We start from the raw sequence: 25,091 nt of genomic DNA, 5'->3' as shown, positions 1-25,091 counted from the left end.
CAGTAAAATAAAGTTTAATCTTTTCTTAGAGTGTAAATCTGAAAATGCTGATGCTTGAGATTGTCAATGGTCATACAACTAAAGTCAGAAGAATCTTGAAATGAGCAGACTTCATATCTGTAAAAGTTTGAATAATTGGATATTTCCTGCATTTCAAGGCTTAACTTTTCCACACGCCCAAGAATTTAAATCTTGTAATGTGGTATATACAAAATATTTTATCTGCATGCTTTCAAAACCAGTAAAAACCAAAAGAAACAAACATGTATTATGACTTCCAAAGTATACTTACTGTTGTATTTAAATATATATATATAGTATATATCTCTATACTCTGCCGTAAGTTAATTCAAGAACATATGTTGACATGGAAAATGACAATGCTACTAAGCTCTATTCAAAAGAACAACACTATTTATCCAATGTTAATAAAAACAGGAATCAATAGTTTCCTGAGTTGTCACATGTATTTTATTACATATATCATTGGAAAGGTTTTTTTTCCTGAAAGAGAATATTATTAAAATCACCTCAAATTTTTCACGTGTTTCTTCCCTATTACAAAGCAAGAGTAATGACAATGGCAACTAAAATTAATTAAAAACTGATCTTACCATGGCAGCTGGGCAGGGCTCTGTTCCATCCAGGTCTTCCATCATCTCCCATGATACATGTTAGTGAAGAGTATCCCTGAAGAACATATCCTGCATCGCAGTAATATGTAACAGTGGAACCCAGTTTATAATCCATTCCAAGTCTGGTTCCATTCATTATATTTCCAGGATCAAAACAAGACTCACGAAGTTTTGCTGTAGAGGAAACAAATGAGAATATAATTCTAAATATAATCCAAAATGAATAAATAAAAACAAATAAAACCAAATATAATCTGAATATTTCCTGGAATTCTTTTGCGGCCTTCTTTGAGCACCCTGTAGAACCTGGGTTTTTTTTAAGAAGACTTTCCATCAAATGTCTTCTCTACTTCACTTTAACAACTGTACAAATTACTATATAATGACAGAAACTATGTCTTCTGTCCTTTTTTTAAGATAATTCCTATAGTGCTCCATTTTTTTCCAGAATTCATTCTGATCAATGATAAAATTATGTAGTTAGACATCTTTCTGTCAGTAGATAAGGCACATCCTAGTTTTAAAATCTGTGGTGTGAAAACTGGTAAATAGAGGAAACCAACATAACAGTTGCAAAATAAGAAGTATGCAAACCAGAATGTCTTCAAAATTAATAAACTTAAGATGACGGGTTTTTTTTAATATATATATATATATACACATATATTATATGATGGTATATATTTTCATATACATATTTATCCCTCAGTGGACTAAAAAATATAAAAATATTCCCTAAATGTATCTCATGTTTTATCATTTATATCTATTAGTTTCAAATTATTGAAATAAATTTAAATATATGCATACACTTTTATATTTGCTTCCCTTTTACTTCTTTAATGTGAATAGCAATGTCCAGTAACACATTGAACAAAAATAATTACTCAACACTTCTAATTAACAGCATTATTATGCAGAAGGTGAGAAAAGTAAAACATTTAGGGAAAAGTGTAATTTCCTTTAAGGAAAAAAGAATAAATATATTATGTGGAAGCTGGAGTAAAGCAGATTATTTTATGCTGTGCAGGATGGAGTCTGCAATAATATATTTTATCAAGCAGAAGATGGAAATTTCAGACTTTCTTCAAGATTTAAGGGTGTTGTGGAGAAAATCAAAAGAGAACACTTCTTAATTTTCTACAAGACCAGCACCAGCTTTCAAATACATCAAAAAAATGTTTATTTACCAGGCATATTTGCACTGTGGAACTTTCTGCTACAAGTAGGTATGGTTGCCAAAAAACTATATGAGCTTTGAACTTCCTGGAAGTCTTTTTAAGAGTTTTATATAAAAAGATGCTTTATCTGATCCTGTCAGTACCTAAACTAAAATTTCTGAAAAATTATAGATAAGCAGGAACAATTATTATTGATTTGACTTTTATATAGTTTGGCCACACATAAACTATTGGTCACTACTTGAGCCAAGCTAATGAACTAAGTACATCCCTTAAGGCCACTTTTATGTTGTAGTATTTCTGAGAGGAGATAAATAATTACATCATGGTTACATTTGAAGAAGTAAACACAGAATAATTCTTTTGAATTTTCAACTTCACATCTTTCAAAAGAATGTCAAGATCTCCTAATGTGTTTAAAAATTTATTATGATTTGCATATATAATCTACAGAGCATGGTTCTGATATGAAGAACAACACAGTAACAAATAATAATTACAATACATTTTAATCATTAAGAACAAGTATTAGGTATTCACATTGATTCATATAGGTAGTAGTACTGTGTAGTCTAAAACTTATTTAACTCTCATTCAAAAATTTGGATGGACAATGAAAAGTCAAAAGATGCAATTTAGTAGAAAGTCTATAAGATATCACACAGATATTAATAATTATTGAGTAAACCATCCACACATTCATTTGAGAAGTATGGCAGGTCTTAGGGCAAATTTCAAACTCTTTCAACTCTAAAATGATCAAACTTAGGGGAAAAAAGAATAAATTTATTTAGGATTATAACCAATATTTTAGAAAATCAATACAATAACATTTTTCCTGTTATTGAACCAATATTGATATAACTGTATTGATTCATAATTTCTTTTGTGAGATCATCATTCTTGAGTTTATGACAAAAATAATTCAAAATATTTCAAAGGTACTCTAGAAGGTACACAGATAAAGCAGATATTAGCACTAGATGAAAAAAATAAAGAGAGAAAAAATAAAGTAATCCGTTATGTCGGGTGCATAAATCAAAAATTGAGAAAAGAAGGATCTGTCACAGCACAAATTACCTCTAGGGAAAAAATACCACCCTGTAATTTTCTTTTCCCCAAAATTATAGTTGTGACACTCTCCTGAAATTGCTGACTAAACAGTAACAATGTCACTATAGAAATAGTTTCTTAATACCAGTTCTGAAAAATAAAGCCTGAAATACTAAGCACCTTAAAAATATTTCTGCAAATCCGAAGGAGCTGCTAAGTGAACTTGTAGAAAAAGTTAGTAGAATATGTTACAATGTATAAAGAACTAATCAAATTAGGCAAAAGAATTCTTCAGATTTAGCTGAGAACCAGTGAAAAAAAGACCAAGTAAGTAAACTGCTTCAGCAAATTTTTAAGTGCTCCCAGGGGACAGGAGGGAAAGCTCTTCACCACTGATGTCATGTTGTTCCAACTGAGGAACACAAGACATTGATTACCCCTGCAGCCCTTTGCCTTTTTTAACTAAGAATATTAGTATCATTAAGTTAAAAACACATAAGGACAGTGACAGATTTAGCAGAACATCGGAGAAAATGCTGTATTATTACAAAGATTTTTTTTTCAGTTGGAGCATTTTAAAAATTATTTTCTGAAATAAGTAGGCAGGAAATAATTTTTTTCATTAGGCAGTTCAGATCTGGGTTACAGTAACATTATACTCTTGGCTGTTCATACCAGGTTCCAGTTCTTTCTGTACATAACAAAATTTTGCAACAAGCTTTAAAGAAACCAGCATTTACTTCCCTGACAATATTGTCACACAATGGATCAAGTAAGGTTCTGAAATACAGGCTGAAAACAGTGACACATGCTGTTTCAATCTCAAATGCAACAAGAAATTCTCTGTTGAATAACATAGTGTAATGATGCCAAAATCCTCCTGAAAACTAGTATCTCAGTGCGTGGAAAACTGTATTGAAACCCAAGAGAAGCAAGTGCTTTTTTCAGAATGTGATGACTTACCACTCCTTGCCTAAGTTTCAAAGATAATAAAGGCATAATAAACTTCTTGAAGATAATATTACAGACATACCAAACTATAGCAAGCATTCAATAATTATTCTCCAGAATACTTAATAGAACTAATAAGCTTTTCCTCCATTATAACATAGAAATGAGGGAGAGAGAATGAGAATAAAACTCAACCACGTGGCTACAGATCAGACCTGGGACATGGTTCAGTCTGAGATTTGTATCTGAAAAACAGGGTCCACCAATGAACTATAATTTGAGTACACTGTCACTTTAAATAGTATTAGTGTACATATAAGGCAGAACTGCATCAGTTACAGTTTTGTATGAAAAGTTTATGTTCATCAAATCAGAAAAATTTAGCTTGAAAGTGATGTAGTACAACTCCCATGCAAATCAGGGCCAATTTGATTAGGTTACTTAAGCCTTTTCACAGTCCAGTTATGATTTTGAAGGATTCCGATGCCATCATCGAAAGGAAAGCAGTTCCAGCGTTTGACTATCAGAGAGATTAATTTTTTCTTAATATGTAATTGAAATTTCTGTTATGTCAATTTGTCAGTCCATTAGCTCTCATCTTATCTCTATGAGCACCTGATAAGACTTTGGCTCAGCCTTTTCAACATGCCCTTGGAACTCTCCCTCCTTTGGTAGTTGGAACAAACCCAGTTGGGACAGCTGATGCCAAATGACCAAAGTTGGATCCTACCATATGGTATGGTGTCCATATCATATGATACCATGCCCAGGATATAAATTTTGGGGAAGAAGAAGGAAAGGAGGGACATTTGAAGTTATGCATTTGTCTTCCCTAGTCATCATTACATGTGATGGAGAGCTGCTTTAGAGGAGATGGCTGAACATCTGCCTGCCCATGGAAATGAATTCCTTATTTTCCTCTGCATGTGTGCATGGCTCTTGCTTTCTGTATTAAACTGCCTTTATCTCAACCCATGAGTTTTCTTGCTTATATTCTTTTTATTATTTCCCCCATCCTGCTGGAAACTGGAGTGGCCATTTTACTGGAAAAACTCACTTTGTGATTTTTTTCCTTGCAACTCACATTCCCATGTCTCTAGGATTGAGCGTTATATTCTCTCTCACTTTCTCATGTTCTCTCCGTGTCCAGTTTATCCACTGATTGTCCCTCCCTATCTTCCTAGGTCTTTCTTCCAATGAGGTGACATTTGATGTGCTCTGTAAAAACTTACAGCATGTGGATCATTTTCACTGGACTTCTGGATCCTTGATACTGCTCAGTATCAAGGTCATCATAAATCACCTGCAGCATAGCTAATTCCTTCAGGTACTGGATAACTCTCCTCATAGGGGTCCATTTGCCTCAATGGATTATAACATCTTAGAAGGGATACCTTTTCCTTATGCCTGGAAGACATCACCTTCAGAGGCTGAGGGCTTGTGCCCCATTTTCAATCAGTTTATCAATGCTCCCTTCCCTAGAAAAGGGATTCTAGAAAGGTGCTGGGCTTTTCCCTCCAATTCCAGATTACTGACCCTGTTAACCCAGCTTTGGTGCAGCCAATTGTATGGTATTGTATTGGTGCAGCCAAGCTGATTGTATGGTCACTGACTTTTTTATGAGTTCTTCCTCTTCCTCCTCATTTTGTAATGGCCCTTCAGAGTAGCCCTCTTCAAACACTTCCTCCTCCTTTTCCTTCTTAGTAGGAGTTTCTTTCCTTACAAAACAAGCTGCTGTTTGCATCCAATATTTCTGTTTTTGTGTAGGGGCGACTGATACCAGCATGGGTTGTTCCTCTGGTTCAGTTGCAAGACCTATCATGGCAGCTGGAGTAGCCAGAGCTCCTGTCGTTTTGTTGTCAGATCCAGAGACCTCTCCCCCTTGAGGATAGTGAATTATGTTGAATAGGGCTTAGTAGGCCTTGGCAAGGTCCCAGCACATTACAATGATTTGTGTATTTCTGGAATTGCTAGTGTGACAAGATACTTTCTGTCACCATTGAGTCAGGAACAGGAATGAGGAGACACATAGACTCTAGGTCTTAGAAAGCTAATCCGAGTTTATTAGAAACTGATTCTTTTATACATAGTTCTGATACAGGTGGACCTGACTGGTCATTTAATCAACACCCCATTTTACCACTGGCTAATTAAGAAGACACCCTTTGGTAAATATCTTATGAGAAAACAACTGTTCAAAACATCAGCTGCAAGATTGTTTTAATTCTTTCTCTCAGCCTTCTCAAAACTCCCCAGAACAATTCCTGGGAAAGTTTATCTGGCTTTCTCTCTCTGAGACTGAGACTCTCTCTGAGACTTTCTCTCTCAGACTGTCACATCCACAACTTTCCTCAAATATTTTAGTAGTTTTTCAGCATTCTACACTTATTCAGGGCTGAACTACCAAAACATTGGAGGTACCCACTGTCCTTGGTACTTGCCCACCCATTCCCATGTACTCTGTAACTTATCAGGGCAGATCTCTAGGCAGTATTCTTAAATAATTGTTTAACCCCAAGCAAAACCTGAAACACATACAGGAGACATAGCAATATGAATATGCTACTTTGAACATCTCAAGGATATTCAAAATTCTCAAGAGCTATTAAAATTCGCCTGGAGGAGAATAAAAAGGTGAAAGTGAAAGAAAAGATGAAGGAGTGGGGCAAGTGTTCCTCCTCATCTGCCCCATAGATTGGGTCTCTGACGAGAAAAGATAAAAGCTGTGATTGTTAATAGTTTTCAAGAGGTGGTTTCATAAAAGTACATATATAACAACCAAACTGAGTAAAAATACAATATTAGTCTCACAAACAGGAATTATTTTATCATATTTTGAGCCAGTTACACAGTCCATCAAAATTATATCCTTAATCCAGTCCCGAGGTAACAAAAGAACATACAGAGAAATTAAGTTGTTACAGAACCCAATTCTCAGAACAAGCATGACAACTCTGACTCCAAATAAATCAAAATTGTGACCAGTGATTATTGAATTAACATAATGCATAATTAAAACAAATTTGCTTAAAAACACTGTGGTCAGACCTCCAGTCAACTTGCTAAAAAGGACTGTTGAGTTTTAGCCCCAGTCAGCAACCAAGGGCCACGCAACTACTCATTCAGTGGGATGACAGTAGTATGGGGAGAGAGCTAGAAAGGTTAAATTGAGATAATTTGTAGATTGAAATAAGAATGGTTTTATAGTTTCAATAAAATGTAACAATATTAATAATAACAATAATAGAAACAATAATAAATTGTAATGGAAGGAAAATTTAAACAAAGAGATGGACATAAAACCCCAGAATAACAAGATATGTAAATGAAAAATAATTGCTCATGACCAACTGACTGATGCCCAGCCAGCACCTAAGTAGGCTCCCCCAGGCCAGAATATAATGTTGGAAAGATGGGGTCAGCTGTTGTGGCTGTACTCCCTCCCAGGTTCTTCTGCTTCCCCAGACTCCTTCCCAGCAAAGCAGCATGAGAAGAGACTGTCTTCCTAATAAATATCTGTCACTGTTGAGTAAGAAATGACACAGACTCACCAGAAGGCTGGTTTGCACAGCATCTCGCTTTACTTCGAAATTCTTTTATACATTGCTCTGATACAAACAGACCAGATTGGTCAATTAATCAATACATTTCACTGGATTGGCTAATTAACGAAACACCTTTTTTATAAACAATCTTTGAGAAAAACAGGAAAACAGAGAGTAGGAAAACAACACCTGTTTATAATAACAAGCTATCATTGTTTATCTTCAACTCCCTAAAGTCTCACAAGCCAATTCTGGGAAAACTTATCTAGTTTTCTTGCTCTCTGACCTAACTGTCACATCCACAAATATCCTTCACACTTGGATTGGTGGAAAGGAGAAACACTTTGATTCTGTGACACAAGGCTTAATTCAACAGCACATAAAAAAAGACTTGCCTTTTTAAAAATAATTTATTTTTATGTTATTCAGAAGTTCTGTGATATTGAATCACTCCCTGTAGCAGTTCATCTGCATTTATTATTTTTCAATTTAGTTGAACAAATATACATAAGTGAACTGAAACACTTCATACATCTGGGCATACCATCAACATGGTTGAGACCTACTTTCAACTTTTCAGCACTAGCTCATACTGTGGAGACAACTTCCTTGCCATCTGTAGGACACAATGACTGTAGGAAAGTATATGGAGGCCTCACGGGCTTTACGAAGCAATAAATACATTATTCTTTCCATTCTATAGCTTTGCACTTACTAACTGCTCTCAGAATAAATGGAGAAGAAAATAAGACCAAGGAGGTCTATATCACCCCTATTTTCTTTCTGGTTGTCTTTACAGAATATTTTCATATTCATTTAATAGCAAATGTTTCTGTTTCTCAAGCCATGCAGAAGCAGTAATGAAAACTCATATTGATAATGTATCTACAAGTCTACATTTTCTTGTTTACAGTGCTATGACCTCAGGCAGATCTGAGACTGGTGGACAGCTCTACTGTGGTCTATCATATAAAGGTCTAGCCAAAATAGTGTTTTATTTTCAATATAGGACTCCTAGATTCTAGCATGTCATTTCATCTAACAAGACCTTAAATGCACCTAAATCAACATGACATTCTATGTAAAATAAAAAAAAATTAAATTCTGGATAAAACATATATATCTATCTATATATATATATATATAGATAGATAGATGCTGTTAAGTCATGCCACTGCAACATTATTTTTGACACCTGTAAACTGCTGTCTCCTATTTCTTCATAGAATGACAGACTCGTAGAACTATTTATGTTGCAAGAGTCATTAAAGATCATCTACCTCCAAATGCGCCTGCCATGAGCAAGGAAGACCAGTTTGCTCAGAGCTTCCAATAGACCAGGTTGCTCAGAGCTGCATCCATCCTGGTTTTTAAAACCTCTAGGGATCGAGAGTCCACAGTCTCTCTGGGCATCTTGTTCCAGTGCCTCATGACCCTCACAATATTAAGAATTTCTTCTTCATATCTAATCTAAATCTGACCTCCTTCAGCATAAGGCCATTCCCCCTTGTCCTATCACTACATGCCTTCATGAAAAATGCCTGCCCAGCCTTCCTGTAAGCCTGCTTCAAACACTGAAAGGAATCATACATTCAACATTACAGGTAAATGAAGTCATACTAGAAACTTTATTTTAGGTTAGCAATCTTATAACATTGTGCTTGCATGATTAGAAAATTTCCATTATCATATTCTCAGGCAAAACAAAAACATTACCAGGCGGAAAATTATGAGACATTAAGCCAGAATTTGTACTCTTGCATTGATCTTTGTAAATATAGAGAAAAATAATTATATTTACCTTTGTATTCCAGGTGGAATCCAGTAAAACTAACAGATCCATCACTCCGAAAAGCCAGGTGCATGGTATTTGAACTGCTCTCTATCCTCTCTGGCAGTTTGCTGTCTTGAAAGCTCCCAATCAGTGGGCTATTACTGTCTGGCCCATCGTAGATATAAAGAAAATCATAATTTGGTTCTATACTGAAGCTAGAAAACAAAAAAGAGAAACATCAGATGGAATATGCTTTGTCTAACATTTTCACACTTATTAACTTAAATTCAAAATTTACTATCACTGTTTTAATAAAAGGAAAAAAAATCCCTCAACTGTCAGAAAAAAAAATGATTTGTAGAAGTGTTTTATAAGAAAACACAGAAATACTATATCTTTTGGTTCACACCTCAGAAACAATAAATTCCTGCTAGCCATAAAAAAGGAAAGCTTTTTAAATAGAGAAAATAATAACAACATAATTCTAAAGACTTAGGAAAATAAATAACCTAGATCTATTGGAACCCTTGGCAGAAATGCTTTGTGATATAATTCACTCAGCTTCCAACCAGACTAAACTCTTTCTGACAGCCAGAGGATGATCTTCCCATATCTCTTAGAGCAAGAAGCATTTTGTCTATGATCAATTTGAATAAAAAGATGAAGTATTGAAACCTCCCATTTTCTTCTTACTACATTATAGTTTGTTAAATAACTCAGTTAGTTAAATTCAAACTTAATTTTAGTTAAGGGCAGAGATTTAACCAGTTTCACTTGTAAGATTGTCCCCATACAGAAAGAAAGTTTTCTAAAAAGGTAGTTAGTAAGAGAATGAAAATCCATACTATTATGTTTCTACATGACAGTAGCCCCTCACTGAAATAAATGTAGGCATTGAAGACCTGATAGAGCTCCCCTTTTAAGTTTCGGATTATTTCAATTTTTTTTCCTTATAAAAGAAATGCAAAAGTAAAATGTCAACAGCTTTGATTATTAAAGTGCCATAGTTCATCTTGAGTTTAAAAGGTTTAGCTGGAGTAAGTTCCAATCAAAAGACTATTATACAGTACTTAGTGGAGTATTCAGTGTTTCTCACTCTAGATCAGTCTGTGTGTCATAAATGAGGCAATTCTCAGTAAAGATGCAATCTACTTTGACCAGGACTAAGCTTCTGAGTTTCTATCAAAGATTCATAGCAACAGATCATACTTTGAGAACTTGGCAGTATTTGGGATCTATAAACTGTTCATAGTATATGGAGTCACACTGAAAAATATATATTTTTTAAATTCTGTGATGGAGGATCTCATATCTAAATGCAGAATATAAAAAGCAGAATATTCTTAAATATATTGAACTCATGATATTAAGTCAAATCAACAAAAGAAGTACTAGTACACAATAGAGTTTCCTTACCAACTTACAACATTCTGAAATCACCAACAAAAAATTTATACTGTTAATTATGTAAATATAATTATGCAATTAATTTCCTTAAGATGGATTCATAAAAACACATACTATGTAACTGAGCACCAAGAACAGACAACTGTATGACCTACCTCTCTAAAGAAGTCATCACTGATATGAACAATATAGACACTATTATAGAACACCCAGCATAAGGAGAACTTAAATTTGATGGGACATCATAATTACCATTTTTACCTTGTTTGTTACATATTTCCTAGTTGGAATGCATAATTTTCACACATAACAAATATGTTAATTTACACCATGTGTTACATACAGTGCAGGAAGCAAAATTTATTTTGTGAATTCTATTAAGCTCAATTTAGTCTTCTGTTGTGATAAAACTCTAGAACAATTCCATTCAATAGCCAGAACATCAGGAAGTATTTTGAGTATCCTAAAATTATATGGAGTAATAAAACTAAATTTAAATTCTACTTTTGAAATATTGTCTAAATAGCAGGTGCCACGTACAAATCGATGAATCAATAGTTTTCATCATTAAAGACCATCCTGGTTTGCAGAAATTTCAGTGAGTTACTCCATGCTACCTTCTCAGGAAATGAATCTTAGTTAAATTGAGCATCATCTACCTCAACATTAGCCAGTGCAAACAGAATGCTTTTAAGGAAACAGCAAAGAGTTTGCAAGCTCCACCTGTATGTGTATTGATGACTCTGACGTATTTATTGCAACTGTTAACAAAGATAATGATTACTAATACTTTTGATAGTGATATTAAGTACTCATATATTGTGAGAGATCTGAACAATAATAAAGTTATAATAATAAAGCCAATAATAAAATTATAAACATGATTTTAAAAATTTAAGGAAGCTTACCTGATAAATGCTAATGATATAACATAATCACTATTAACATTGATAGTCCAGTCACAATCTCTGCTGTGGGGGTAAGGATGAGGGAAGTTTGGTGAAAGTATAAAACCTGATGAGCCAGTCAGGTTTCCTCCACAGGGAGCTGTGAATAAAAATAGATTGAACTTGAGGAAAGAAGGTAAGAGACAAAGAAGCAAGTAGCAGCAATCTGTTCACTGACCTTTAGTGTCCTCCAAAAGTTAAACAAGTCAGGTATTTACAAAGCTTTAATAGAAACAAACAAAAATATATTCACATTTTGCCTTAGACAAATACTAATACTACTATGTGGAACACTTAGTTTTGAAATCTGTCCTTTTGCTTGCATAGCATCATTTCAAGGCTTTTCTGAATATACTGTGAACTTGAAAAATGCTCTGGCTGCACACATAAAAAGACTTGACTGGATAAGCTTTCCTTTTTCTACTGTTAGTTAAAGGTGTTCTGAAAGAACCTCATTAGGCTATGTAACATGATACTTACATTGGTAATGCAATTATCTGCCTTTTCACCAGATAACAGTGATTTGTAGTTCGGATCAAGATGGATATAATATAAATTAAATTTTAAAAAATATTCAGATAATTGCACTTTTCAAACTCAGAGATAAATAAAATAGCTTTAAGCACAATCAGAATAAAAAACCCCACATTTTTCTATGTGATTTTGAGGTTCCCAAATTTTGTGGGGTTTCAGTCCAGAAAAAATAAAGAGTAAAAAAGAAGGAAGATATAATTAAATTTTGTTCTTCAGCGTTCCTTATGAGAGACTTCATGCAGCAACAAGAAAATAATCAGCTTTTTAAGGATCTTTTTTGAAAGAACTTTTAATGTTATTTAAAAGGTTCCAGATAAGACTTATAAAGATTTATAATTTTCAAAGTTTTAATTCTTCTAAGTGATGATCTAGGCCTAGGAAGGTAATTGATTACTCAGGTCTTCTGCAACAGATATTCTGTAAGCTCTGAGGTTATTTAAATCTCTGATAAAATCATATAGATCATTGAGTGCAACCATAAACCGAACACTGCCAAATCCACCACCAAACCATGTCCCTAAGTGTCACATCTACACGTTTTAAATACCTCCAGGGTCAGGGACTAAGCTGCTTCCCTGGTCAACCTGTACCAATGCTTGATAACCCTACGGGTGGTGAAGAAATCTGTCCTTATAGCCCATCTAAACCTCCCATGGTGCAAATTGAGGCCATTTCCTCTCATCCTGTCATTTGTTCCTTGGGTGAAGAAATGAACACCACCCTCAACACAACTTCATTTCAGGAGCTTGTAGAGACCAAGAATGTCTTCCCAGAGCCTCCTTTCCTCTAGGCTATACAACGTCAGCTTCCTCAGGTGATCTTCATAAAGCTTGATCTGGACCCTTCACCAGTTTTGTTGCCCTTCTCTGGACTCATTCTGTTACCTCAATATCGTAGTATGGTTTCTGTTGGGTAATAATTAGTATTGACTTTATGATTTTAGAGGGTTGATTAATTGTTTTATTATATTACTATACTATACAATACTTATTGTTTCTCATTCTTTTCTCTGATCTTCTCACAAGCTTCCCCAGGAGAATGGCTGGGAAAGTTGTGCCTGCTGCTCTGTGTAGAGAGAGTTATGACAACACCTCAATGTCACCAGTACCAAGAACAGGGGGATGATCACTGCCCTGGTCATACTGGCCATACCTTGCTGATACAAGCCAGGATACCATTGGATTTCTTGGCCTCTGGGCACACACTGGCTCGTGTTTGGCCACCTGTCTACCAATGCCCCCAGGTCCTTTCCCACTGGGCAGCTTCCCAGCCATTCATCCCCCAAGCCTGGAGTGCTATATAGTGTAGCGGAGGATTCATCACTTCACCTCATTGAACCCTGTAGCAGTGGCCTTGGCCCATTGATCCAGCCTCTCCAAATCCTGCTGCAGAGCTTTCCTACCCTCCAGCAGCTCAACACTCCAGCACAACTTAGTGACACCTGAAAACTGAGACTGCGCTCAATCGCCTCATCCAGATCATCAATGAAGACATTAAAGAGGACTGGTCCCAGTAATGAGCCCTGGGGAACACCACAGGTGACTGGCCACTAACTGGATGCAACTCCATTCACCCTGACTCTCTGGGTCCAGCCATCCAGTCAGTAGCTATCCAGTGAAGAGTTTACTTGTCCAACCTATGAACGCTCGGTTTCTCCATGAGAATGATGTAGGAAATAGTGTCAAACACTTTACCAAATGCTGGATAGTTAACACCCTCCAAACAGTTGACCTTGTTATACAAGGAGATCTGGCTGCTCATGCAGAACCTACATTTCATAAGCCAATGTTGTCTGGGCCTGATCCTCTGGTTGTTCTGTATGTGCTGTGTGATTGTACTCGAGGATTTGTACAGATAAAGATGATATGTACGTGTATAATTCAACCTACTGGGAAATTTACAGAGTATTTCCAAATATCATGAGAAATACTGCATCCAGCTCTGGGGCATCCAACACAAGAAAGACATCGACCCTTTGGAGAGAGTCCAAAGGAGGGATGATCAGCAAGATAGAACACCTCTCCTATGAAAGCAATCTGAGAGAGTTGGGATTGCTCTGCCTGGAGAAGACAAAGCTCCAGGAGAACTTATGGTGCTTTTCAGTGCCTAAAGAGGGCCTACAAGAGAACTGGAGGGGAATTTATCACAAGGTCATTCAGTAGCAGGATAAGGGGGAAGTGTTTTAAACTTAAAAGTACATTTAGATCAGGTTTTAGGAGGAAATTTTTTACTGGGAGGGTGGTGAGAAGAGGTTGAAGCAGGTTGTCCATGGAATTTTTGGATGGCTATCCCTTATGTTCAAGGTCAGGCTGGATGGGGCTTTGAGTAATTTGGTCTAATGGAAAGTGCCCCTGACACAGCAGGAGGGTGAGAATTAGGTGGTCCAACCCAAATCACTCTGTGAATCCATGATTTTATGAATTAAATCACAGGTCATTTATGAATTCAAGTAAAGCAAGTAGAATACTTAAGTATATTAACATATCCACACTTGCAGTATATATGATTATAGTCTTTCTACATTTTACATATTTATTTAAATTAAAAGGGAGTAATGAATAGCAAAATTAACTCAAAACAAAACAAAACACCAAAATTTAGAATCTTCATTTACATTTCAGTATTAAAATTGATGATGAATCATAAAATCATCATTTTGTGTAAAAACAGAAGTGGAAACGGCAGACATTGGGATGGTTTTAGTTACACAATAATACCACAAATTAATAGTACTAGCAAGTTCATAAAATATATATTCCAGACCTAGCATAATTTGTTTTGCTTTTTTTCGACAAGTGACAAATACAATTTTTATCACAATAACATTTTCCCAGATATTTTCAGTTGATAGATAAAGTTCCATTAACTACAAGGGAACAGACAGGAGAAATTTCATTTTGTGTGAAACATTTACTTAGTTTTACAATACGGATAATAATTGCAATTTTTCTATCTTCAAAAAATTAAAATTCTTATTATTTCTAATTAAAATCATATGCTGTTGAATGTTCCTTTGTCACAATTCCAAAATGAGTAAAATTAAATTTTTACAAAACAATACACATCTATTAATTGTACAGTAGCTCAGTGTAACTTTCTGAAACCTTGTTGAAGTAAAAGTTTCTGTAAAAAAGGAACTGTTAGGTTGTATGGAATGTAAAGGCTGCTCATCAGCTGGAACTAATGTTCTTCAATATAACCCTGTACATTCCTCTTTTTCATGTACTTTAATGGTTTAGTTTGCAGTCTCTGTATATCCTAGGAATGAAATAGTGAAGAATACCAGAGAGGATATTTAGGTTATTTACTGTAACCAGACTTCATTGAAATGACCACTAAACAGTAGGAGTCTGATGATATTTTTGAAGTACTCTGACCTGTCATATAATGATACAAGGAAGTTAAATGCTATGTCCTTGTTTCAGACTGAATTCTGCCAAAGTCTGCGTTCATGATATTTTCCTGAGGTCTTGATTTAGTTTAGTTCCCTGTTAGTTCACTGATAGAATATTTTCATATTAGTAACTTCTTTCTTATATATCTATTCTTTCTTTACACACATCAGCAGTTACCTTTGCTGTTTACAGTGTTTCCATTTAATTCTTCCCAAGGTCTGTTAATAATCAAAAAGGGAATAAATGGAAAGTATACTAAGCTAGACAGACAGCCACAATATATTTTATTTCAAGTCATGCCTTTAACAGCAGTAAAAAAAATAATAAAAAATATAATCTTCAACTTTGCAAAATATCTCCCAGACAGAATTTTCTTCAGATAGAATGGTTTCAGATTATTTTAATTTTCAATTCATAAGATAGTAAGTTGAGAATGTTAACATAACCTAGTGAAAAATGTTATTAGATTGTTTCCTTTTCCAGTTTACTATCTTCTCTAAACTTAGTCATAGACTTTCTGTCTCTGAGTGTTTTAATTAAATTCTTATGTGTTTCAGAATCCATAATTTTCTGAATTTAATGTGTAGAAAGGTATTATTGCCATAACACTATTTTTAACTGAGGACAGACCAGCTCTGAAAACAAAGTTTAAAGAACACTTTTGACAGTATTAGACATGAGGTAAGACTGAACAAATATAACAGCTCATCTAGAAAGAAAGGCAAATGTCAAAACACTATGAAAAATATATTTTTTATGTGTTATGCAGTAAAAATTAGATGTAGGTTATGTGAGCCTGTCTATATAAACCTCTGTGTAGACACAGTGGTAAGCAAGCACTGAGCCTTACTATCTCTGTGATGATCTCAGCATTTATTATTTCTATATAAGGAAGTATAGGTTGGGGAGGTTTTTATTTACAAACTATTTTCTCTAGGAGGCAACAAAATCTTATTGCACAGCTTTTTGGCTTTTATTTATTTATTTGTTGTCATGGGTTGATGCTGGCGCAATGCCAATGTACTCGTGAAAATGTATTTTTCTTAAATGAGCGCTGTGAGATGTGACTAGAAATAGAGCAGAGCAGGCTCAAGCTTAGAAATAAAGAAAGAAACTTTATTAACTTACAACTATAATAAAAGGAACACACAGAATTTAGAATGAAAACTTTCTAAAACATTCCTCCGACCCCCACTTAATTTTTAATAAAACATAGTGAGACAAAAACTCTGGTTTTTCGATTAAGTTACTACTCCTCAGATAATTAATTTTTAGTCTATTAAGAGAGAGAGGAGTTTCTCTTGTACTATAGACTCCCCTAGGAAACACAATTGTAACTTCTTGTGTTTGTGTGTCAGACATGGTACCACCTGGAGAAAATCTGCTATCATGACATCTTCCTTCCATGTACAGTGCTCTCACCACTGTGCATGGACTGAGACTGCTCATAGGGTTCCTTTAAGGATGCTTTGCTAAGTACTAAAGAATAACAGTTTCTTATTTCGAGACAACAGTCCCCCCCATTTTCTCCTCCCCTGGGGCCGAGGGTCCTGAAAACAGAGATCTTTTTCCCTGAAGAGAGGGCATTACTACACCTTCTTCAACTTTTCTCTGTTCACTCAACTCTTGCACATGACGTCACTCACTGAAGCAGGCCACTCTCTTGGCTCAAGTCATTGCATCCCTCTAAAAATGTAGTCTCTGTTGCAGGAGAAATTGGTTTAGTCTATGGCTATACAAGAAAAGTTTAGCTAAGGTTACTCTATAATTTCCTCCAACCTAGGATTTTTTCTTCTAATATCTCAGGTCTTAGGCTGTCTCTTTTCTCTTTCAGATCAAGGAGGATTAATGTTTCACAAAGCTTTCTTTATCTAAGAAGGGGTTAAAAGTCTCGGGCTCCCAGGACGATTGAAATCTTGTCTGCCCAGAGCTCCCAAGGCTGGGCACCTTCCCCCACCTTCTCTTTCTCCTCTACCAGCATACTGTCAGCACATGAGATCAAATTTCCAGGTGGCACAACCTCTCTGTCTCTCTCTCTCCCTTTAGGAGGGCGGGGGGGAACAAATTCATCTCAGGTTTTCTCCACCCTTCTGTCCACAAGGGCTGGCCAGGTTTGAACCCCTTCACCCCCTGGCCTACCTCTCAAGCTGCATGGCTTCCCCTCCCCCACCCAGCCTGTGGCTGAGCAAGGGAAGTCTGCACTCTTCAGTGACCAGAAAAAAAGAGAGTGCTCCCCTAAGCGTTCTCTACTTTTAACCCTCTGTATTCTCAAAAGCATGTCCACTGTCTTCAGTAGTCACACCAAGTGTCAATATTCAAATCTAACCACTAATTAGTTTGACTATAACTTCCCAAGAAAACTCACTTCATTATCAACCCAAGACATTTATTTATGTATTTATTTATTTAATTACTTCTTAAGAAATGAAACAGAATGTATGGTTTAATTTATTTTTTATTTCCTTTTTTTTTAAACCCCAACACATTAAATAAAGGATCATTGTGTTATTTTATTTTGAATAGAAATTATCACTGGAATTAAGTGTTTACAATAAAACCTTTTTTATAGATATAAATATGAAAAACAAGACCTTGCCTGAATCAAAACAGTAGAAACAAGCAAAATCAAGCCAAAAGAAAAAAAAAATTGACATATGAATTTCTGAAGAAAGTCTGAAACCTCTGGGAGACAGTGTATACTTTTCCTAAATGTATGGTTAACTTGAATCCTAAAATCTACTTTTGAATACTAGAATTTTTAATGTCATCTCTGAGAAAACTAAGCAAAAAGAGTCACTTAAGATTCTGGTATCTAAGCAATATTGGATCCAGAAAATATTTGGAATGGAAAACATGGAGCTATTTTGTGCAGCACAGACATAAACCAAAGGATTGTCTTTTTGGCAGAAACATGCTCTCAAATTTATAGTTTCTCAGAATACCTTTAGTATAGAAGAACTTCTAATTACTATCTATCATTCAAATACATGAATCATTATTTAATTCTTTGTTATTTTCCCATTGCTACTACCTTTGAAAGGAAGATGTTCTTAAAATTTTGCAAGACAAGACTAAGGGTATTAAAAAAAACAAGGCACTCCCACAAGTAAGAACAATTAAAAAGTACATTTACCTAGTTTTGAGCATTAATAATTAAGAGGTTCGAAAAGACACTTTGATGTGTAAAGAACTAATAAAATAGATCTAGAACATGGTACAACTATACACCTTTGGAATTAATCCTGCCTCTCATTCTTTCATCAAAATTATATTTGTTTTTTTCTAAAACTTTGATAAACAATGATGATGTTGAAGTTATGTGTGAGGTAAGTATTGCACAGTTTGGATTTACATATTACTAGTTATGAGAAAAATATATTACAAGTTATTAGAAAAAAAAGTCAATGAACTTCAAGGTGTACTGAGCTACAACATAATTTTGAAATCCCTTAACTCCAAGGCAAGGTTTACACACTCTAGTCTATTATCAGTTCATATTCCCCAAGAATGTATAATTATAGGAAATCAATAGAGAATAACTTCATGCTTGACATTTGGACAAATAAATCATCATAATAAGCATTCTTACTACTCTGTGTACAGTAGGTGTTTTTCATTAAGTGTGGAACTTACCAGTATTAGATAAATGGATGCATGCAACTAAAAAAACAAGTGGATGCATATTTAATATGTGCCACGGACAGAATGTCAGTTGAGCACCTACACCTACATTTAATCTATTTTGTAATATCATCAACTCACAATCGATAGTGATTAAAACTGCTAGTACTGCTTTATAATAGGGCAATTATTTTTCAGTTGAGATATATATTTTAAAAACAGCAATATCAAATAAGGCCAGCATGATAGAAGAATATTTTAAGTTTAGGGCCCAGAGCCCTTGAATTCCTTTTACTTTTTCACTTGGATATCTACAGATGTTCAGTTGCCATTACTATAATATGCATATTTTCACATCTAAGAATTATAAGAGATGAGCAATAAATGTTTCTTTACTGCAGTCTTACAGAAAATAGTCTAGACGGTTCTTGTCTTCAAGCCCATAAACTCACATGACCCACAAAGGCATAGTAAGGAGAGTAAGAACAGAGAAAATAATACTTTAACACATTAAGTAGAATAGCCAAGACACCAAGTCAGTACTGTAGTGTTTGCAAACACCTGTCTGCAGATATGCATGAACAAGGTAGATGGTATGCATGCAGAGGAAATGCAAATAGAATGCAGATTTTATTTGTAACAGCTATGGTCAAGTCAAGTTTACTAAATGAGAGTATTTGAAAGCTGCACAGTCCTCCTTGTAGTTTTAATCTCTGTCAAGTTCCTCCCCGCAATGTTTGTCCAAGAATACACTACCAAGGATTATAGTCATTGGCACTGACTTGTTTTCTCTGTCCAAGATAATTAAATTTTAAATGAGATGTCCCTGAGTGGAAGAGGATAAGAACTATTATACTAACAACTACAGAGGAAAGATTTTGGTTATAACTATCAGAGATTGATGTAAAATAATTTTTAAGATATGCAGTACATGTATTTTCTTTAAACAAGTTCCTAGAACAGTGTAATTAATTACATAAAGTTTTCTGGTTTAAGGAGAGCATTATTTAATTTTTTTTCTGCATACCTATACAGACTGGTGGGTTTGGCTGCCAGAAGTACCGGTTTTCTACCTGAATGCAGGTTATTCTCTCATCTCCTTGAAGTTCATAGCCAGGGTCACACTGAAAAATGACAGTGTCTCCAGGTTCTCTTCCATCACCATTTCTAGTTCCATTCATGGGGACACCAGGATCACGACAGGCAGTGGCTACAGAACCTAGCAGCACAGTGAAAAAAATGTAAATAAATTTTTGAAACAAAACCCACTTTTCAATATTTTTTTATTTTGTTACATTTTTCTAATCAGGAAGCTCTGCAAATTCAAAAATTTCTAATAACTTAAAAATGTTTAGAAATCATTTGACAATCTGCTGCTTTTATCCTATTAAATTTTCAATCTCCTTCAGTTATTAAAAGTGCCTAATTTTTCTTTTAGTTATTTTTTTAATTCTGTGAAGCACTGCAGTATGCAAAAAGGAAAGGAGGAGATTTCCTATTACCCTGGACATTTAGTACTTTTAACTTAGAGCAATTTTTAGTATGAATAAAATTAAAAGCAGATTAAGGTCTTCAGGTTTTCCAGTTAAGGTTTACTTGCCCATATCTTCAATTCTCCCCAGTTCTATAGTTCATAAATATATCTATTGTGTAACATTTAGGTGACCTTGGAAGTGAATTTCATTGATCACTCATATCTATACCCTTGCATGCCTACATCTACTATCTATAACACTAGACTTTTGTAGTAATAATAAAGGAATCACTACAAAAAATACACATGGATTTAGTAGAGAATGTAGAGCTATATATAATGCATAAGTATGGATTATTATTAAGATAAAATACAATTACAAATATTACAAAAAAGCATAAAAAATTTAAAGATATTTTCCTCTTGATCGACATAATAAAATTTATTATGGACAAAAATATGAAAACTTAAGCAAAAAGTAAGTACATCAATATTTATTTAGAGTAAATATTATTTCCTACTAACATTATGGAACTGAAACATGCTATATGTATTACAAATAAATACCAAATGTCAGACTTGCCTGTGGAACTAGTCCCACTGAGCTCAGCAACATGTGTAACATAAACACAAAGTGGCAGTACTGAGATTTAATTCAGATGCCCTCTTTCTGGGAAGGTAATACCAGCAGACAGCAATCTATTAATCCAAAATGTGTCTGGGTTTTCTATTTACAATGTTTTTTAAGAGCAAATTTTGGTCTAAACTGTATTTCTCTACAAAAAAAAAAAAAAAACCTCCAAGGACTTTCCTTTCCAAGACGTACTCAATAAAGATATAATTGGTGCTCTACAGTTATTGGGATTTACAGTGCTTCAAACACAGGAAGGACTGACTATAGGAAAAAAATGCACACAAATAAATACTCACAAAAATCAAGTATGAACAGAAGTAAGGGGAAAATTTTCCTTCTTAGTCCTCAAAGATTAAATATATATTTCTTTTAAATGTTTCATAATAAAAGAAAGATAATTATTTTTTATATTGTCACACAATTTTTTAAAACTTCTACTTTAGACACTACCATGACTCCTGTTTGTAGCTTTAAATATGCTACTGGGTTTAAATTTAGAAAAAATAGTACAAAAATATGAAATTACTAAATTTGCTGTGTTCTGCTCACTTTAATATTATCTGCCTTGAATTTTTCCATAAACAAGAAAAGAAGCTCTCTGCTTTATCTAAAACATGCAATTCCAGAAGAATGGGGGCTGATTCTTACTCAGAATTTGCAATTGATCTTAAAGGGCCAAAGAGAGAATGTTGGCATGAAACTTGTTATTGTCTTTTCATCATATTGCTCTTACTAGATTGCATCATTCTTTAAAAAAATTTGATATGGCTGAAAAAGACATAAAGGGGTCGTGAAGGAATTTCTGATACAATCTCTTTGAGTTTTTTAATCACTTATTAATATTTATGCAAATTAATTTTATAAGATCTCTGCAATCTTATCACCTTACCCTTATTTGCCTTGTGTAGCACAGTCATCTTGCATGGCTGCACGCTTGCTCAACCCACCTCCTGGTCTTTTGGCTTTGTAGCCAAATTGATGAAGCATGGATTGGATAAATGGAGTATGAAATGGATGGAAAACAGGTTGGTGTGCCAGGTTCAAAGAGTGTCCCTGATCTGAAACCTAGGCAGGAGCTGATTAGCAGCAGTGTTCCTCAGGGGTGGTTGTTGACTTCAATATTTATTAATGATGGGAACAATGAGACAAAGTTAGCTTTTGGCAAGTTTATAGAGACTGGCTGATCAGTTAATATGCTCTAGTGCAGTGATGCTATTTAGGAAGGTCTCAGTAGGCTGGAGAAAAAGCCTGAGAGAAACTTCAGGAGGTTCTAAAAAGGAAATTCATTCGGGACAAATGAATCCCAAGAAACAATTTACCATAAAGCAGCTGTACAGAAAAGGAATAGAGAAGACAAAAGCTTTTCTAGAAAGCATGTGTGTAGCAAAAGCACAGAGATAGCAATCAGAACATGCAACAAGCAAAACTCCAGATGTATAAAGGAAAACACTGTTTCACTTCAAGTGTGGTCAAACATTTTATTTTTTTTTACAGAGTAATTGTTATCTGTTTGACTGGTTTGTGACCAGGCAATTGGACTAGAGGCTTTCAGAGGTACTTTCCAACTTTAATTATTCCATGAATATTTTTAAACTTTGCAAATTCACACTAAATACACACAGATCTAATTTTAAAATAAAACCACTGTTTTAAGACTGTTTTTTGCATTATAACACTAAAATGCAAAAGAGAGCTTCTCTGTTCCCACTATGTCATCATGTGGGTTTTAGAATTTTAAGTAGATGATTTCTAGAAGTCCAATTCTTTTTTTTTTTTCCCAGAGTTTGTTCAGCATTTTGAAAGGGTCTATTAAAAATATGAAATCTAACAGAAGGGTTTATGAACTGGTTTGACAGACGGGGTAAGCTTGTCAACAGGCTGATAAAAAATTTATTCTGAATGAACAGGTTGTAAGAAAGGGAAAGAATGCAGCATGCCATTAAAAGTACTGAATATAGTTTGCTTTATCATAAATAAATAATCATTTATTAGGCTAGATTTTCCTAAAATCTTTGGGAAATTTTGCTTCTATCTTCTCTTTAAAGTGCTACTTAAAAGAAGAGAGAAAAAAACCTTTATAATACAGCTACTACATGATATGTCATTTATTCACTTATTTCTTCACTTTATTCATTTCTTAATATATATTTATTCACATAGTTGCATGACATTATCCTAAATATCATCATCAGGATAATCAAACATTTAGTGAAAGCACACTGCAGAGCTATAAAGCTACTGACTTGGAGCACTTAGTACAATTTTTCACACAGCCTTTGGAGATGTGGTAGGGTAAAAATAGGTAATAGTCTTAGATAGGTATGCATGCTGGACGATTCAAATATATATACAAGGTTTTGAAATATCATTTGCTCTAAATTTTTAATTTGTATCTATATAACAATCTACTTTTTTACTTGAAAGCAAGAACTCCAGTGTTTTCTGTCTTTCATCTTCATTTCAATGTATACACATACCTCCATGGAGCATTCCAACAACTAGAGCTGAGAGATTTAGATACTAAATTTCAGCTGTTATGCACACATATATACACATATATATATATATATATATATATATGCATGTTGGTTTGGTTATTTGTTTTTCTTGAATGTCACCATACTTTGTGGTGGAAATAAGTGAGCATTACAGAATTCCTAAAAATGACTGTTTCCTTAATTTTCTTTTTTTTTCCCGTCTAATTCATTTTAAAGAGAATAAACCAGGAGAAGGTATCCTGAGTTCCACAACTACAGGGAGATTAACACATAAATAAATTATTCCTTCATGGTATTTCTGAACAGCACATATCTTGCTTTGTAAGCACATGCCTAAATCAACTTTCTTAATTAGGAGTGGGATTAATTTAACTTAATGTTGGCCATGCAAAAGTTAGGTGTCTTATTAATAAGCTTATTCCCCAGATTCCCTCTACAATCAGTATCACGAGGGAGAAACTTTTACTCAAGCTCAGCACTTAATGTCCTCATTCACTGGAACAGAAGGAAACACATGATTTTTTTTTAATTGAGATAGAAATGCTGTATTAATAATTTATATTAAAAGTGTAATCTCTATTTTAAGAATAAATCTGTTAGTAAATTCTATTTTTACTTGTTTTTTGTCATATATTTACCTCAAAGAGGAGGTGGATTTTTTTTTTAGAAATAAATTTGTCAGAATAAGAATCCTCAAACACATAAATATCTTTTTTTTTGAGGGGAAAATTAAAAAAATAGCTATATAAGAAGGAGACCGGAGAAAGAATATCTCAATACTGCTTGTAATTTTAGAATTAATGCATTTCTGGAGAGTCAACATATATTCCCTATATATTCAAACTGAATTTCTTAATCACAGCTTTCTGTCATGTGTACTGTAGCCATAAGGGTTTTTTCATGTGCCTGACTCTAGCCCATCATTACTACTGTTAAAAGCTATGTATGTTTGCAGGCTTTTTATTTCAGAGAGGCTATCTGCATATTCTTCCCTGCATTCTCAACTCTGTTTGCCTTTTTAATCTGTTATTTTTTTTAATATTTATTTTCATTACCTACCATCAGCATATTTTTTTCCTTTTTAAGTGTCAATACTGTTTATGAACTCTATATTCCAGTACAATATTTTTTTCCTTCCTGTTATATATTCAATATCATGTTGTATACCTCAATCACTGCCTTCATCATTCCCCATGAAAATTTGTGGGTAAGCAAAAATTTGGGAATTATAAAGTTCCTGATGCCTTTGATAGTTTACCTGCAATGCAATCTTGAAAGCTTTCTGCAAAATAAAGAGTGGGCTATCACAGTTCCCCATAAGTTCATGTATAAGTACTGAAGTTCTTTGTGACATATTAGAGTTGATAAAGTACGGAAAGAACACCTCATGTTTTATTCTATTTCAATAATTGGAAACTCAGAGTTTAGGAAATACTGTCTTG

At 34.3% G+C, this 25,091-nt stretch overlaps 1 protein-coding gene across 3 annotated transcripts in view; it reads right to left on the bottom strand.

Moving 5' to 3' along the window:
• CSMD3 (CUB and Sushi multiple domains 3) overlaps positions 1-25,091 on the bottom strand; it is a 586,072-nt gene that overhangs the window by 165,379 nt on the left and 395,602 nt on the right. For all 3 annotated transcript variants that reach the window (XM_068182735.1, XM_068182715.1, XM_068182726.1), the window contains 4 exons: positions 20,071-20,262; positions 11,455-11,593; positions 9,167-9,354; positions 615-809 (listed from right to left, as the gene is read on the bottom strand). In XM_068182735.1, coding sequence (XP_068038836.1) covers positions 615-809; positions 9,167-9,354; positions 11,455-11,593; positions 20,071-20,262 — 714 coding nt within the window. The remainder of the gene's footprint in view (positions 1-614; positions 810-9,166; positions 9,355-11,454; positions 11,594-20,070; positions 20,263-25,091) is intronic.

This window comes from Anomalospiza imberbis, chromosome 1, assembly GCF_031753505.1.
Source record: "Anomalospiza imberbis isolate Cuckoo-Finch-1a 21T00152 chromosome 1, ASM3175350v1, whole genome shotgun sequence".
Taxonomy (NCBI): domain Eukaryota; kingdom Metazoa; phylum Chordata; class Aves; order Passeriformes; family Viduidae; genus Anomalospiza; species Anomalospiza imberbis.
This window is presented reverse-complemented; position numbering and strand designations above follow the sequence as displayed.